The sequence below is a fragment of the Pelodiscus sinensis genome, chromosome 20 (assembly GCF_049634645.1).
Source record: "Pelodiscus sinensis isolate JC-2024 chromosome 20, ASM4963464v1, whole genome shotgun sequence".
NCBI classification, from domain to species: Eukaryota; Metazoa; Chordata; order Testudines; family Trionychidae; genus Pelodiscus; species Pelodiscus sinensis.
The window spans coordinates 18,145,559-18,160,032 of record NC_134730.1 but is presented as its reverse complement, the minus strand read 5'-3'; the positions used below and the strand labels follow the sequence as shown (position 1 = coordinate 18,160,032).

At 44.1% G+C, this 14,474-nt stretch overlaps 1 protein-coding gene across 3 annotated transcripts; it reads left to right on the top strand.

Annotated features, from left to right (window-relative positions):
* Positions 1 to 1,707: 1,707 nt before the first annotated feature.
* TMEM100 (transmembrane protein 100) lies at positions 1,708 to 13,110 on the top strand. Of its 3 annotated transcripts, none has more exons than XM_075903830.1 (2): positions 1,708 to 2,055; positions 11,840 to 13,110. In XM_075903830.1, the coding sequence occupies exon 2, from the start codon at positions 11,906 to 11,908 to the stop codon at positions 12,308 to 12,310; it is 405 nt and encodes a 134-aa protein (XP_075759945.1). In that variant the 5' UTR covers positions 1,708 to 2,055; positions 11,840 to 11,905; the 3' UTR covers positions 12,311 to 13,110. The 3 variants fall into 3 exon arrangements, with proteins under 3 accessions (XP_075759945.1, XP_006125208.1, XP_006125207.1); XM_006125146.4 differs by lacking the exon at positions 1,708 to 2,055 and adding an exon at positions 2,062 to 2,404; XM_006125145.3 differs by lacking the exon at positions 1,708 to 2,055 and adding an exon at positions 5,114 to 5,731.
* Positions 13,111 to 14,474: the final 1,364 nt, after the last annotated feature.

Here is a 14,474-nt window from a genome sequence, read left to right as displayed (position 1 = left end):
AAAAAATTCTGGCTGGCGGTGCTCAAGCTAACAGTGGTGGTATCCACTATTTAAGCAATTAGTACAGTCAGAGTCTCAGAACATGAGGCTCCATTCTGGGGAAGTTGGACTGTCTTTTGGGAAGTATGAAAGACACTGCAAATATAACCAACAGAAAGGAGTGCTAGACAAAATGTGAAAATAGCAGACTTCTCGTATAAGTCGTGGCAATTCTCCAGAATGCCTCTTCAGACTTTGACTCAATGAACCTGTGGTGAGCAAACTAAAGGGATTGCATCTCCACCACCAGAAAGAAGTTTGCAACATCAACACGCCTCAAACAAAATTAATGGCAAGATTTCCATTGACTTCACTGGGACCAGGATGTCACCCCAGAAAGGGGAGTCAAAAGTACATGTATATTTGTAGTGACAGAGGCTGATAACATACATCTGGTTTGTGCACTGCTGGTCTGTCACCCATGTATAAAATAGTGCTTTGTAAATGTTAGCTGTGTGTAAACTTAACCACAAAAATCAAACAGACCCTTGCCTAGTCTTTAAGACAGTTTTTTTCCTGCTTGGATCTAAGGTAAACAACAGAATCCATGATATGAAAAATAACTAAATCTTTGATATTAAAGTCAACTGAATGAAGCCTAGAAATTCCTTTGATTGACCAACACGCTCAGACGTTATTGCATTAACATAAAAGCTGATGCAAACCAGCAATCCTTCCCACCAGATTTCTGAGCAATTAGGAACCCCTCTAGGTTTCAAAGGCATTGCGCTGAGGCACAGCTTTAAAAAAAAACATATGATATTGACCTTGCAAGGAACTCCACTTGAACAGACACACACGCCTCAGTGCCCCTCTGAACTGTATGGGGCTCAGTACAGCAGTCCTGCCACGTGCAATACATTGCAGGAGCAGCATCTACTACCATAGTTAAATTAACTTTCCTACAAGGATGGGGATATGTTTTGATTGTGGGACCCCTTGGATTTGCTGGGTTGGGAGCAGATACGGGGACCTTCCGGAGCTGCTGTGAAAATGTACCTGTTTCCTCAGGCTTTTTCTATTTATGGCAGGTTTTTCTTCTCATGACCCAGTTGAAGAAAATTGTTGAGGCCCACGACCCAACATAATTTCACTAGAGTGTGGGCACCAAGATGGGGCTGAGGATGAGAGTTTGGGCTGTAGAGGGAAGCCTCGGCTTTGGGGTCACGGCTGGGGCAGGAGGGGTTTACCTTGAGCAGCTCCGGGTCAGCGGTGCAGCGGGGGCACTGAGGCAGCTTCCTGCCTCTCCTGGCACCACAGACCATGCTGCGCCCCAGAAGCAGCCAGCAGCAGGTTCCTTCTGTGGGAGTGCGGAGCTAGTGCTTGGGGTAGAGTCAGTGCACAGAGCTTTGTGTGCTCTCCCTCCCGTCCCTCCCCCCACCTAGCAGCCAGGCCTATTGCCAGCTGCTTCTGGGGCACAGCGCAATCTGTGGTGCTAGGACAGGCAGGTAGCTGCCTTAGCACCCCCACTGGTCACCCTGCAGCAATGAGACCCAGTGCCCGACCTTACACAACCCAGTACTGAGTCATGATCCTAAGTCTGAAATCCACTGCTTTAGGTGACTGTCCAGCGCCCATTAGCTGGGCTCAGCCTGACTTTCTGCGTGGTGACCTGAAAGTGGGAGTGGGGGTCCGTGCAGGGTGGATGGCAGAGGAGGGAGTACATAGTTGCCATTATTATTCCTATTCCCCCAGCACCCCAAGGCCCCATTGGATCTAGGCCAGGCCCCGTTTGCTGAGGGCTGGATGGCCCGGGCCAGCGCCCCTCCTGCCCAGCTGGAGAAACAAAGTTTCCCACAACTCCGGCCCGCCTGCTCCAAAGAGACACAGCCCTCCCGCAGGCAGGGCCCGTCCAGCCAAGCTCCGTCCTGCCGCATTTCCTCCGGTCCCTTAATGGTCTTCCAGGCTGGCTCGGCACTTTGTGCACGCTCCCTTGTGCGGCGCCTGGCGCCCCCCGCCGTGTGCGCGGCGGTGCAAGGGGCTGGCTGCCTCAGTTCCACGCCGGCTGGGGGGAAGGTAAGCAGCGCGCTCAGCGCCGGGCATTGTCGTGCCTCCGGTCCAAGCCGGCTGGGCATCGAGCCGGGGCTTCGGCAGCAGCCGGCTTCAGAGCGCCGGGGCTGGCCGGGCGAGCTGGTGGAGGGGGCGCTGGCCCGCGGAGGCGCTTTGTTGAATGGGGCTCCGAACGTTCGCGGCAGCTGAACCGGGCTCCGAACGTTCGCGGCAGCTGAACCCGGCTCCGAACGTTCGCGGCAGCTGCTGCAGCCCAAGATGCGGAGAGGGATTTTTTCTGGGGTTTGGTGCCTAAAGAACAGCCCCGAGGAACGTAGTCCCCTGCCCGGGTGAGCGGTGGCTGTCATTCCGGCAGGTACAAACGTTCTCCCCCACTCAGCAAAACTTTCCTGAAAGGAGCGCCACTGGGGGGAAAGACACCCCCCCTCCCCGAATGTACTAGACTTCGGTAACTTGGGGGGGTCGGGCCATTCTGGTGAATTTACCTGCTGTTTGATAGGGTTGGGCAAACGAGGGGTGGGGGGAGCGAACTAAAGAAAGGATTTCGTTCTCTCTGAAATTCTGAAGTTGTTTAGAGCAGTGGCTAACGCACCCCATTAAAAGTCCGTTGGTTTAAATCTTGTTACATTCCGTAGAACTTTCCCCCATAAAGGTACAATATGTAGTGCACGTCATTCTTCTTCACTTGGAGGTGGAATAGGAATTTCTGAGATCAAGGCTCTTTGAAAGAATTGCTTCTATTCTGTAATAGTGGGGTGTCTGACAGCTTCTGTCATGCTTCCTCTTATATATTTGGCATTTGGTTATAGGCATGATTTATTCATTTACAGTACATTTGGGGTGCATGGTATATTTCAAACACGTGTGAAAGCAAAGTCTCCGTCTTGAAAAGTTTGCAATTTGGAACGGCATACAGTGCAGACTCCCCTCTTCCCCGATTGTGACTGAGAAATGAAAAAGAGCAATAAGCTGTTTGTAATTCTTGCATGCCAGAATTTGGTTTAGCAACCAACTTCAACATCCATATCCACATTCTGATGCAGCCTGCATGAATATATATACATGCACCTCTTATCCCAGGAACCGATCCTGAAGACTTACTCCCAAGAGTAAGTGCAAAGGAATTACAAAGAATCAGGACCAGAACGTCTGTGTAACAAACTTAATCACCTTCCACCACTATTGCATAAAATGCAAAAAGCTGCAAAGGGTGGCACACTCCAACTATTTTTACACTTTTCCAATGGTAGTCAGCATGACCTCCTGAGAGCACCGCATTGGAACCTTTCAGAGTTTGAAAATGAGACTTAATTTGTAGATTTCACAAATTCCACTTTTCAAATTTATTTCCCAATCCACTTTCCTACTTTGATGGGGAATGGGGAAAAAGTTTGCTTTGTGGATGCAGTTTTGTTGCAGGGTAGGAGGGAGAAATATCTTTTAAAAAAGCACTGCTCTTCCACTGAAATATTCAAGGGTAGAGGCAAATCATTCCCAGAACAACATATCTATTTCTAGGTGTGGTACAGGACAATAATTTGTTTAGTACAAATATCATACTTAGTGATTTGACTATTTGTGCCATCCTATTCATTTTATAAGGAATTTTTTTTAACAACTACCTAGTGGGAATTTGAAGGTAATTCAGTTTTTTCCTAGAGCAGGACAATACCATACAATTTTGGGGGAGGGAGGGAGTATATAAAGTTCAGCTGGTCATTTTGTTAGGCATCAGGCACAACTTATTCAAGAGGATAAGAAAGGAGATCTTAGCTTATCTTAGTGATAGCTAAATGTATTTTAGAGATTCATGGGCATATTAGTTTCTTCAATTCTCCAGAGCCTTATGGTATTTGTGCAAATGCACACTTGCATTTGTGGGATATTTGTGCAGTCTAGGCAACATCTAAAAAAATAACTTCAGTTTAATTATTCCCATGTATTTATTGCCCTCCTCAAATGTAAGGCCATGCTGCAGAGTTAGAAGGATCCTAGACACCCCCCCCCCCCACACACACACACACAATGGTGAATATGCCTAGTAACATAAATCTTTGCCGTCCCAATGGTGAATATGCCTAGTAACATAAATCTTTGCCGTCCCACTGATTTGCTCCAAGATCTGCCTATCTCTGGCTCTGGTTCTGAGCCCTTAGAAATTGTATTTAAAAACGCAAAAAAGAAAATGAGAGCCTTACATTAAATACAGTGAAACAGTGCTCATCAACTTGTAACAGGGGATTCTGTTGGATTGAGTAAAAGGGAAAGTTTTCAGTGTACGGATACGTCTATACAGCAGCGCTATTTGTTATCCCAAAATTGCATTCTGCGCATCTTAACAGCAAGCCCGTTATTTTGAAATACATTTGAAGTAGCGGGCTTATTACTATATTCCAATGTCCCGTATACCTCACTGCACGAGGATTAAGGGACTTGTCGGAATAATGTTCTATTTCGAAATAGGCTCTCTCGAAATAAGCTACACCATTTCCGTAGCTCAAATTGCATACCTTATTTCAAGTTACGTGCTACTGTGTAGATGAACCCTAATAGTCCTGTAGAAAAGCAGGACATTATCAGTCAATCAAAGTATTTTAAAAAGGGAGGTCAGTATCATGATCCAGAGTTTCCATGTAGGGAAACTGAGGCACCAAGCAGTGAACTGACATCCCAAGGTCATCCAGCAGAAAAGTGGAGTCTAGAACCTGCATCTCCTGAGTCTCTCCCAGAGTGCTATCTTTAATTGGTTCATGCTTAGAAATAACCTAGTATCCATGATGAGGAGCTAAGGTTTACATTATTCAGCTAAATAAGATTCCACTCCATCTTCCCTCAAGCTCCTTTGCTGGATGGGTTAATGGGTCAGGATGCCCTGGGTTCCAGTGCTCAATGAGGCTATGTCTACACTACAAGGTTTTTGCGCAAAAACCGGCAGCGCATTCACACCTCAAGCGTGTTTCTGCACAAAAAAATACAGTAAATCGATGGGACAGAGGGCTTTTGCTGGTAGAGTTATTCTCTCCCCATAAGGAATAGTTACAGCTCTTGCGTAAAAAGGCATGCGTGGATGTTCCACAGGGGTTTCTTGCATAAAAAGAGCCTACCAGAAATAGCACAGGTGCTCTGATGGCCATTCTGTGAATTGCCATCAGTCCATGCAGTGCGGATGCTATCGCGCAAAAGCACATTGCTTTTGAAGTGTGGACACGCTTTTGCACAATAAGTTTTTGCAGAAGATCTCTTCCGCAAAAAGTTTCTTGTGCAAAAACCCTGCAGTGTAGACAAAGCCTGAGGGTGGCCATCCAAGGAAATACACCAGGTCACATGCAAGAGGCTGCTGGCACCAAGAAAGGGGACTAAAGTGGAGCACTAGGGAGGTAGAAAATCCCCCAGACTGTTCAGAAGGCAATATAGAGCAGACCCTTCCTTCCTCGCAGGGGCCTTATTCTGAAAAGCTGATTTTACCCAAACTCTTTTCTTGTAGGAACCCTCCATGCTAGAGCCGTATCATGTCCAATTCATCATCCAACAACCACTAACACTTCAAAGCCTGGAGCTGCTCTTTCTGCTGCCTCATAGTGACAGAGGAGTCTTTTTAAAACCAAGTTCCCTGACCCCCTTTCTTCCCCCCATTGTAGTCATGTACCAAGTGTTTTGCTGTGATGGATTTCAGATGGGCATGGTAGGTGCACACGCAGCTGGATATGGTTAAGCAAATCTCATTTTACCTTTATTAGTGGATACTAGAATAAAACATCCCACTCCCCCTTCTATAGCTTTACCTTTTGAATAACTGCTGTAACCTTTTTGCCCCAGTAAAAATAGCTGCTTAGGAGAAAAACCTTGTGACTACAAAGAATGCTGTAACCACTAAAAGCAAACTAAGGCACAGTGGTGTTGGTATATTTGTGTGCCCTGCCTAGAAGCTCCTATTTATAACCCTGGATGAGTTCTCCAGGTGATGTCAATTAGAATTCATTTGATCTTCACCAGCAATGGATCTGGCCCTTGCATTCCCAGGAGCGTGCACATTTACATCATACATTTGGAGCAGTTTCAGTTATTTCCGGTCAAATAACTCAGGATAGGCTTAGCATGTTTTTGTTAATTAATATTTGTGCACTTATGCCCTGATGTAAAGAAACAGCCTGCCTCTTTGAAGGCAATGGGAGATTTGCATAAGAGTTTGAGTGGGTCAGCTTTAGGCTGTAGGTGATTTTGGTACTTTTTAGGGAGGCATTTGTGTTTCTTATTTTTGTTTTTTGTAACTCCGACATTGCTTCATGGCAGGCAAGTTAGCTTCTTCCCACATACTGTTTTAATATGCACTTACTTATCCTGATTTTGTGAAGTTTGAGACTATGCACCAGTGTGATACAAGGTTTATTAGGAATGTGCATATCAGACTGTCATGGAACTGTAATGCCAACAGACATAATCAAACCTGGGACCAATGGAGCTTAGAACATGATGAGCTAAACGCTAGCAGACACATTAATCTCTCTCTAAGAGGTCTCAATTAAACTACATTGGATAGTACAGCACCCCCAGAAGGTGTGTGGGTTACATACTCAGAGGGACAGGGACTCTAGGGAGTCAGCAATAGGCATTTAAAGGAGAGGTACAATGTATTAAGTTAACCCACACAAATTAAGAGGGCACAGAACAAGTGTAGGGGGCTGAAACTATATGTCTATTAAACAAACAAGGGGCATGTCTACACAGGGTATTTATGGTCTGAAAATGCCTGAATACATACGATGCAATTAGAGCATGCTAACTCCACATTTATCAAAAACAACAAGGAGTCCAGTTGTATCAAAGACCAACAATTTCATTATGGCATAAGATATCATGAGTTGCAGCTCACTTCATCAGATGTATGAAATGAAAGAAAAAACCCCAGAGACTAGGGCTCTAGAGATGGGAGCGTTACATCAGATCTAATTAAGTCAGGTTTAGATGTGGATAAGAAGGTGAGAATACCTAAAGTTGAAAATTACTTTTGGTAATGAGAGAGCCATTCCCAGTTCCTATTCAGATCCACTCTGATGGTGTCAAATATGCATATTAATTCCAGCTCAGCAGTTTCACATTGCAACCTGTTCTTGAAAGTGTGAGGGTTGTTTTGTTTTGCTTGAGGATGGCATCTTTCAAGTCTATAATTGTGTGTCCAGGGAGGTTAAAATTGTTCTCCCACTGGTTTTTGTATATTACCATTCTTGATGTCTGATTTGTGTCTATTTATTCTGTGAAATTTGACAGATGTCATGCTCCAATCTCTGTACCCCTACTATTTGTTTTTTTCTTTCACTTAATGCATCTGATGAAGTAAGTTGCAACTCATGATCGCTTATGCCATCATAACATTTTTAGTTATTAATGCGCCACCGGATTCCTTGTTGTTTTTGCTGAAAAGGACTAACATGGCTACCTCTGAAATCTGTTCAGATTTATTGCAATCTCTGGAGCCCTCTCAGATACATCTGTGCTTGAAACTGGGGATTTGATTCCCAGTTCATGTAGACCATTATCAGGGATGATCTAGATGGTACTTGATGCTGCCATAAGTGCAGGGGACTGGACTTGATCTCTTGAGGTCCCTTCCAGTTCCAGTATTTTATGATTCAATGTACGTGCTAGCTCGCATCGAGCTCTTGCACTATAAATAGTGTATAGCTTCAGGAGCACAATTAACAGAAAGTATATAGACATGGGGTCCAGGCAGGTTTGTGATTGGGAAGCTGCTAGCTCATGTCACTGTGGCTACAATATTTTCAGTGCATTCGCTCGATGAAAGCTAGTGTGAGCACGTCTATATGACTGGGAATCACACCCCTGGCTGCAAATGTAGAAAACTGACTATTCCATTAAGGATGGATGTTGGGCAGTTTAATGGATGGACTATGTCTAGACTGCCCCCTCTTGCACAAGAGAATATGCAAATGAAGTGAAGCTGTGAATATTGCCATGCCTCATTTGCATATTTAATGAGCCACCATTTTGCACAAGGGGCTTTTGCGCAAAAAGGGGCATCTCCTTTTTGCGCAACCCCCTCCTCCCGGCTCTTGTGCAAGAGGGGTTTTGCGCAAAAATGGTGGCTCATTAAGTATGCAAAGGAGGCACGGCAATATTCACGGCTTCACTCATTTGCATATTGTCTTGTGCAAGAGGGGGCAGGGTAGACGTAGCCATGTGTTTTTCAAAGAAGCCTACGGGAGTTAGAAATTCAGTGGGAAATGGGGGCTTAAATCCCTTTGAGGATCGCAGACCAGATGCATTGAAACAGCGTGTTTATGGCATAGAATAAGCTCTCCCCTATACAGGTGCATCTGAAGTTTAGAAACCTTCAATCAAACCCCCTTTCTCTAAATAATCCTTGACCTGAGAGACAGTTTACTGTTCAAAGCCAATAGGACACAGGGGGAAAAGTGAGCTGTCAAATATACAAAATGAGCTGGGATTTGAGTGGCGGGGTGTTGAGAGAGCATGGCTGAAAGGGAGGAGTTGGAGTGGTTTAAAATAAAGCAGCTGTTGGTATTTCCCAGCACTTAGATTCCACTGTGCTAAGCACCTTGTACATTACTGCATGGTCGTAGTGTCTAGGAACCCTGATTAAAGATGAGAGCCTAGGTCCCAGGCAGATGAAAACCAAAACACAGTTTCTGCTCCAAAGAACCCTCAGTCTGGGATATTCAACTGAGCCTATAGGAGTTTGAATGTCAGTGGGATCTGGGCACCTCATTTACTTATTTTCTTTGGAAAACCCCTGAAATAATGCTTAAATATTTAGAAAGCCTTGAGCGCGCACCAGTTGGCACAGATACTTACTCACGTGTCCAATTCTACTTGGGTATGTCTACACTAGCCCCCTAGTTCAAACTAGGGAGGCTAATGTAGGCATTCAAAATTGCAAATGAAGCCTGGGTTTTAAATATCCCGGGCTTCATTTGCATCTTCCCGGGCGCCACCATTTTTAAATGTCCCTTAGTCCGAACTCCGGGCCCGCGGCTACATGCAGCAGGGAGTAGGTAGTTCGAATTAGAGATCCTAATTCGAACTACCTACTCTCTGCCGTGTGTAGCCACGGGCACGGAGTTCGGACTAAGGGACATTTAAAAATGGCGGCGCCCGGGATATTTAAATCCCAAGCTTCATTTGCAACTTTGAATGCCTACATTAGCCTCCCTAGTTCGAACTAGGGGGCTAGTGTAGACATACCCCTTGTCTTCAGTGGCAGAGCCTAAAAGAAAGGAGTAATGTCTGTTCATTTAAAAAGAAAACAAACATATTTTACTTATCAAATGAGAAGTCTGTTTTCTGAATCATTCATTAATTACATGGCCAGCTTCAAACTCTGCTTCCCCCATTGAAATACATATTACAACTGTCGAAACACATTTGATCACAACTGGGCGTTTAACACTATAGACCGTTTTAGGCTGAGATTTTCTATGTCACTTGGGAATTTGGATGTCCAATTCCCCTTAAAAACGAGAAGATGGTATCATCGACTTCCTATCTGCATTTAGGTCCTGCTTCTGCAACGTCTTATTTAGTTCAATGGGGCTACTTATTTATTACTGACTCTGAGTAAAGAGGGCAGAATCTGGCCCTTTTTTATGCTTGTAATGTGCTTTCAAGAAGCTGCAATAAAAATTGACTCCCAGAGCCCATCCGCATGCAGTCCCTCAGGAGGAATGCAAGTAAAGTACGGTTATGGATGTTGCAACACTCTATTATGAAACTAAATAAATATGTGGCATTGCTTATTTGACATATTCCCTACTGCCGGGAGACATCTCTTGATCTAGATAGTGACGTGCTATTTATGTATCGAGAGTAAAGGTGTAAGAAAAGATGTGGAATCTAGATGTGGAATCTAGTAATTTCATTAATAACGATCAGACACTTTATACTGCAAAAAGCTTCCTGATTTTATTTATTTTTATGTATATAAATAAAATAATAAAAGAAAAAACAGCTAATTATTCTACAAATAAAAACTCCGTCTCCCAGGATCAAGCTGTTATATTACTGCTTGCTAGTTTATAGTTTTATTTCTAGATGCTTCTTGTATTTTACATGTTTTCCCCCTTCTTTTTAAGCCCTAAACCTTGAAGACTTACTAATGTGCTTAACTTTAGGCGACTAGGCTCACTTAAAATTAAATGATTGTTTGAGTCTTTGCAGGATCAGGGCTTAAGTGTAGATGCTGTGATAATGAGCAATGCCTATATCTACTATATGTTTTAGAGAGTAAGTCTGTCTGTCTGTCTGTCCGTCCGTCTGTCCGTCCATCTGTGTCTGTCCACCTGTCTGTTTGTTCAAGAACTTCTCCTAAATGGCAAGAACTAGGGCCACCAAATTCAGTTTAAAGCTTCCTCTTATCATAACTGAAAGCAAGATCAGGGTTTATTTGTGCTGGGAAAAATGGGATGTGCCTGGAATGGGATTGCTTCTCATAAAACCATACAGTAAAGAGAGAAGCCCCAAGCCTCCCATTTCCCAAGTGTCCTTTAGGAAGGGCGGGGGTGGGCTGAAGTTTCCCCCTTCTCCAATTCATACAGGGAGGGAGGGAAAAGTGCACAGTTTGCTGCATTCCTTGCTTGGCTGGGGAGCACTAGGGACAGACAAACCTGTACCTGCCCCAGCCAGGGGAAATACACCCTTTCCCTGGCTGTGCCCGCTAGAGCTGCAACAGCCATGGAGAGAGACTTCTCACCTGGCGCCAGACTGCTGCAGAGAGAGAGGACCAAAAATTAATCGAGTTAAGGACTTGAGCATCACCCGATAAGTCTTCTAGTGTAAGATATGTGAAAAGACCAGGCCAAATTCTGCTCACTCACACAGGCAAACTCCTTGTCCCAAATTCTATTCTAACATAACCAGGAGTAATTCCACTGAAGTCTAAGAAGTCACATCTATTTTACATCAGCTCATTGACGTAAGGTTGAACAGATATAACTGAAAACAGATTTGGTCCAGGCCCCCTCAGGACAAGCAATTGTCTAGTTGAATGGCTCAGTTCCTTCAAAGATTTTTGCATGTGCTTAACTTGAGGCATGGGAGTAGCCCAGGGGTGGGGAAAAGGGCCTTCGCAGGTTGGATCCGGCCTACCAAGCTGGTGGATCCGGTCCACGGAGGCCCTGCTGCTCCCCTGCCCCCTGGCCAATTAGGGCCTGGGGATGGAAGAGCACACGAAGCCTCCTCTCATCCTGCCAGGAGCATGTGGTGCTTTGAAGCACCACGCACTACTCGCAGATTGGGGGAAGAGCGGAGGAGGCTTCGTGCCCTCCTCCCGCCCCCAGGCCCTAATTGGCCTAGGGGCAGGGGAGCGAGGGAAGTCTCCTCCCACACCAGGGGCATGGGCACCTTGGGGGAATGTGGGATGGGGGGCAAAGGCACTCCCTTGCCCCCAGACCAATCATGGTCTGGGGGTGGGGAACCCGGAAATATCTTGGCCCTGCCCCTTGCACTCGATGCCCTGCCCCTTCCTGTCCGGCCTGGGGCCACTTCAAAAATTTCCGAAATGGCCCTCAGCAAAAAATGATCGCCCACCCCTGGAGTAGCCCTATTTAAAATCAACTCCATCCAGTCCACTACGATCAACAGGAATACTCACATGCTGAAAGTTAAGCCCATGCATCAGTCTTTGTACAATCAAAGCTTGTGCAACATCAAGCATGGGGAAGGGGGGGCATATCTGGACTGGAATCTCTCTGTGCTACCATAATGTGTGTGATCGTTGAAGACCTGTCAATTGAATGCTTGCATCTTCTTTCCACAGTGTAAGGCTTAATCAGCAGAACCTAGTCTAGCCTAAGAAGTTGCCCAGAAACTCCAGCAGCACAAGATGACAGATGAGCCAATTAAAGAGGTTCTAGGTGCTCCCAAGCACCCCGAACCTGTAATGATGGAGAAGAGCAATAACAATGACTGTGTGGTAACCACTGTCCCTTTGGTCAGTGAGTGCCAGTTGACTGCAGCAACTGGAGGAGCGGAGCTGTCCTGTTATCGTTGCACCGTCCCCTTTGGCGTGGTCATTCTTATAGCTGGAGTGGTGGTCACCGCCGTGGCATACAGCTTCAACTCCCACGGCTCAGTCATCTCCGTGTTTGGACTGGTTCTCTTGTCATCTGGACTCCTCTTGCTGGCTTTGAGTGCTGTGTGCTGGAAAATCAGGCAACGACACAAGAAAGCCAAAAGACGGGAGAGTCAGACAGCGCTTGTGGCAAATCAAAGAAGCTTGTTTGGTTAGAGGCTACCAGGAAAACCTCAACCAGAAGAGAGCTCCCTTGTAAATCGATTTGACTATTTATCGATAAGTTAGACTGCACACGTTTTTTGGAATATAAATGGGTTGGATTGAGAGACTCTTGCAGCCTCTTTGGAATTGTTAGTACCTGTCTTATCACAGACTTACAGAAAATGGTATTTCTTCCAGGACAGAGAGTGAAAAATGGTGGATTTTCTTTTCCTTCACAGAAAACAAATTTGTCATAACTGCAGTCGGTTAATTAGTCAACATTTGGATACCATTGGAAAGGGAGCCCTGTGAACAATCAAGAAAATAACTTCACCTGACCTGGTGTGCCAGAAACCCGCTTAAAAATAATACACACTGTGAGGTCTGACCAAGGGAAGAGTTGTAGCATTTGAAGAGATGAGACAAAAAAAAGAAAAAAAGAAAAAGAAAGAGCATGCGGCTAAGTCGCCTTTGACTTATGTTGTTCAGTGGAAAAACAAAGGAAAAAACCAACTGTGATTGCTTAGAAAGCTGATTCATGGATGACAGGTCATTTTGGCTTGTTCCAATGAGTTGTCAGTGGTACTTTAAAAAACAGTAATATTAAACTTGTTTTGCTCTTGAATAGAGGTAGGTGGCTATTTGTAACTATATTTGTCCAACACAAATAAGGAGGTATAAGCATTGCTTAAAAAATGAGTTTTTTTTGTAAATGAAAGTGGTTGGATTTAGCACTTTTGATGACTTTGATATAAAAAAAGATTAAAAATGTACATTTCATCTAAAATAATAAACATTTAAGTGCTGCTAGAGCTTTAGAAAATCTGGCATTTTTCATTGTCACCATGACAGCTTGTACTTTCAGATTTGGTTCACAAGCTTGACGGTCGTCTTTTATGACACTGCTTTGAAGAGCAATAGTTGTGCTAATAATTTTGAACACATACTGGTCTGTCTCAGCTATACTTACAAAGCCTGTTTTTGCTTGGATAATGGTTTTCTTATTTACATCTTCAGTAAAGAGGAAGCTACATCAAAATAATAAGGCTCATTCTTGCAAAGACTTGTGCATGGGAGCAAAATATTACCTGTGAAGTCAATGGCATTACTAACAAGTTACTCATGCATAAGTAGATGCATTAGCTACTCTATCTATATATGGAGAGCCCAATCCTGCAAATACTCAACACTGGATGTAGGGCTCATCAACATGAGTAAATCCATTGGTGTCACTGGATCCACTCACAGTACCAAGCACTGCACTGTTTGTATGCTGTGTGGTATTTTGTGGTCACTCAGTCAGTCCTGTCTACATTCTGTCTGGAAAGCTCAGCCTAGAAGGCACAGTCCTTAATACTATGTAGTGAGGCTCAGAATTTTATATATATATATATATATATATATATATATATATATTACATTATCATGACTTTCTTCTGATGCATAGGGCCAGGGGAAGATGTAGGACAAAAAAAAAGAGGTTTCTGTATTTTACTATTATACAGACAACATTTAACATATCTAGTAGAGTTCGGGCTCCGATCTAGGAGAGCAGCCTTATTCAGTATTACACTACGCACACTTTTAAATAGTTTCCTGAATAAAATTGGACTTAAGCACATGCTTAAATGCTTTCAAGAATGACTGCCTGACTTGAATAGGCTTTATTTTTAAAACCTGATCCTTCAGTGATCTGGGACCAGATCCAAAGACCATTGAAATCCATGGGAGTCTTTTTCCAGTGACTACATTTGGGGTAGGCAAGAATTCAGGAATGAACCAGACTTTTCTAAGATTCCTAACAGCATGAAACAGGATCATATTTTTAATGGTTTTTAAATGTCTCTTTTTTTTTTGGTAGTTAAACAACTTTGAACAATTGTACAGATGTTTTGTTTAACAAATTCTTCAATTTCTAATTCAATTTACCTGGAAGCCAGAGTCTACAAACCGCAGAAGTACCTGACTCAGTAAGCTGTGCTGTTGAAAGCAATGAGATAATCGTGAAGAAAAGCGACATTCCTTCACAGAACAAGAGAACAAATTTGACTACTTTCCTACGATAGTAGCTGATTAATTTTCAGTCAGTTGGCAGTGTGGGAGCAGGGAATGTAGATTTGGTGACACCAAAAGGCTTTGTGATCTTGTGCTAATTTTAGCAGTTTGTTTTGGTTAA

Coding starts and splice junctions, on each gene's coding strand:
- TMEM100 (XM_075903830.1), top strand. CDS start 11,906: ATGACAGATGAGCCAATTAAAGAGGTTCTAGGTGCTCCCAAGCACCCC.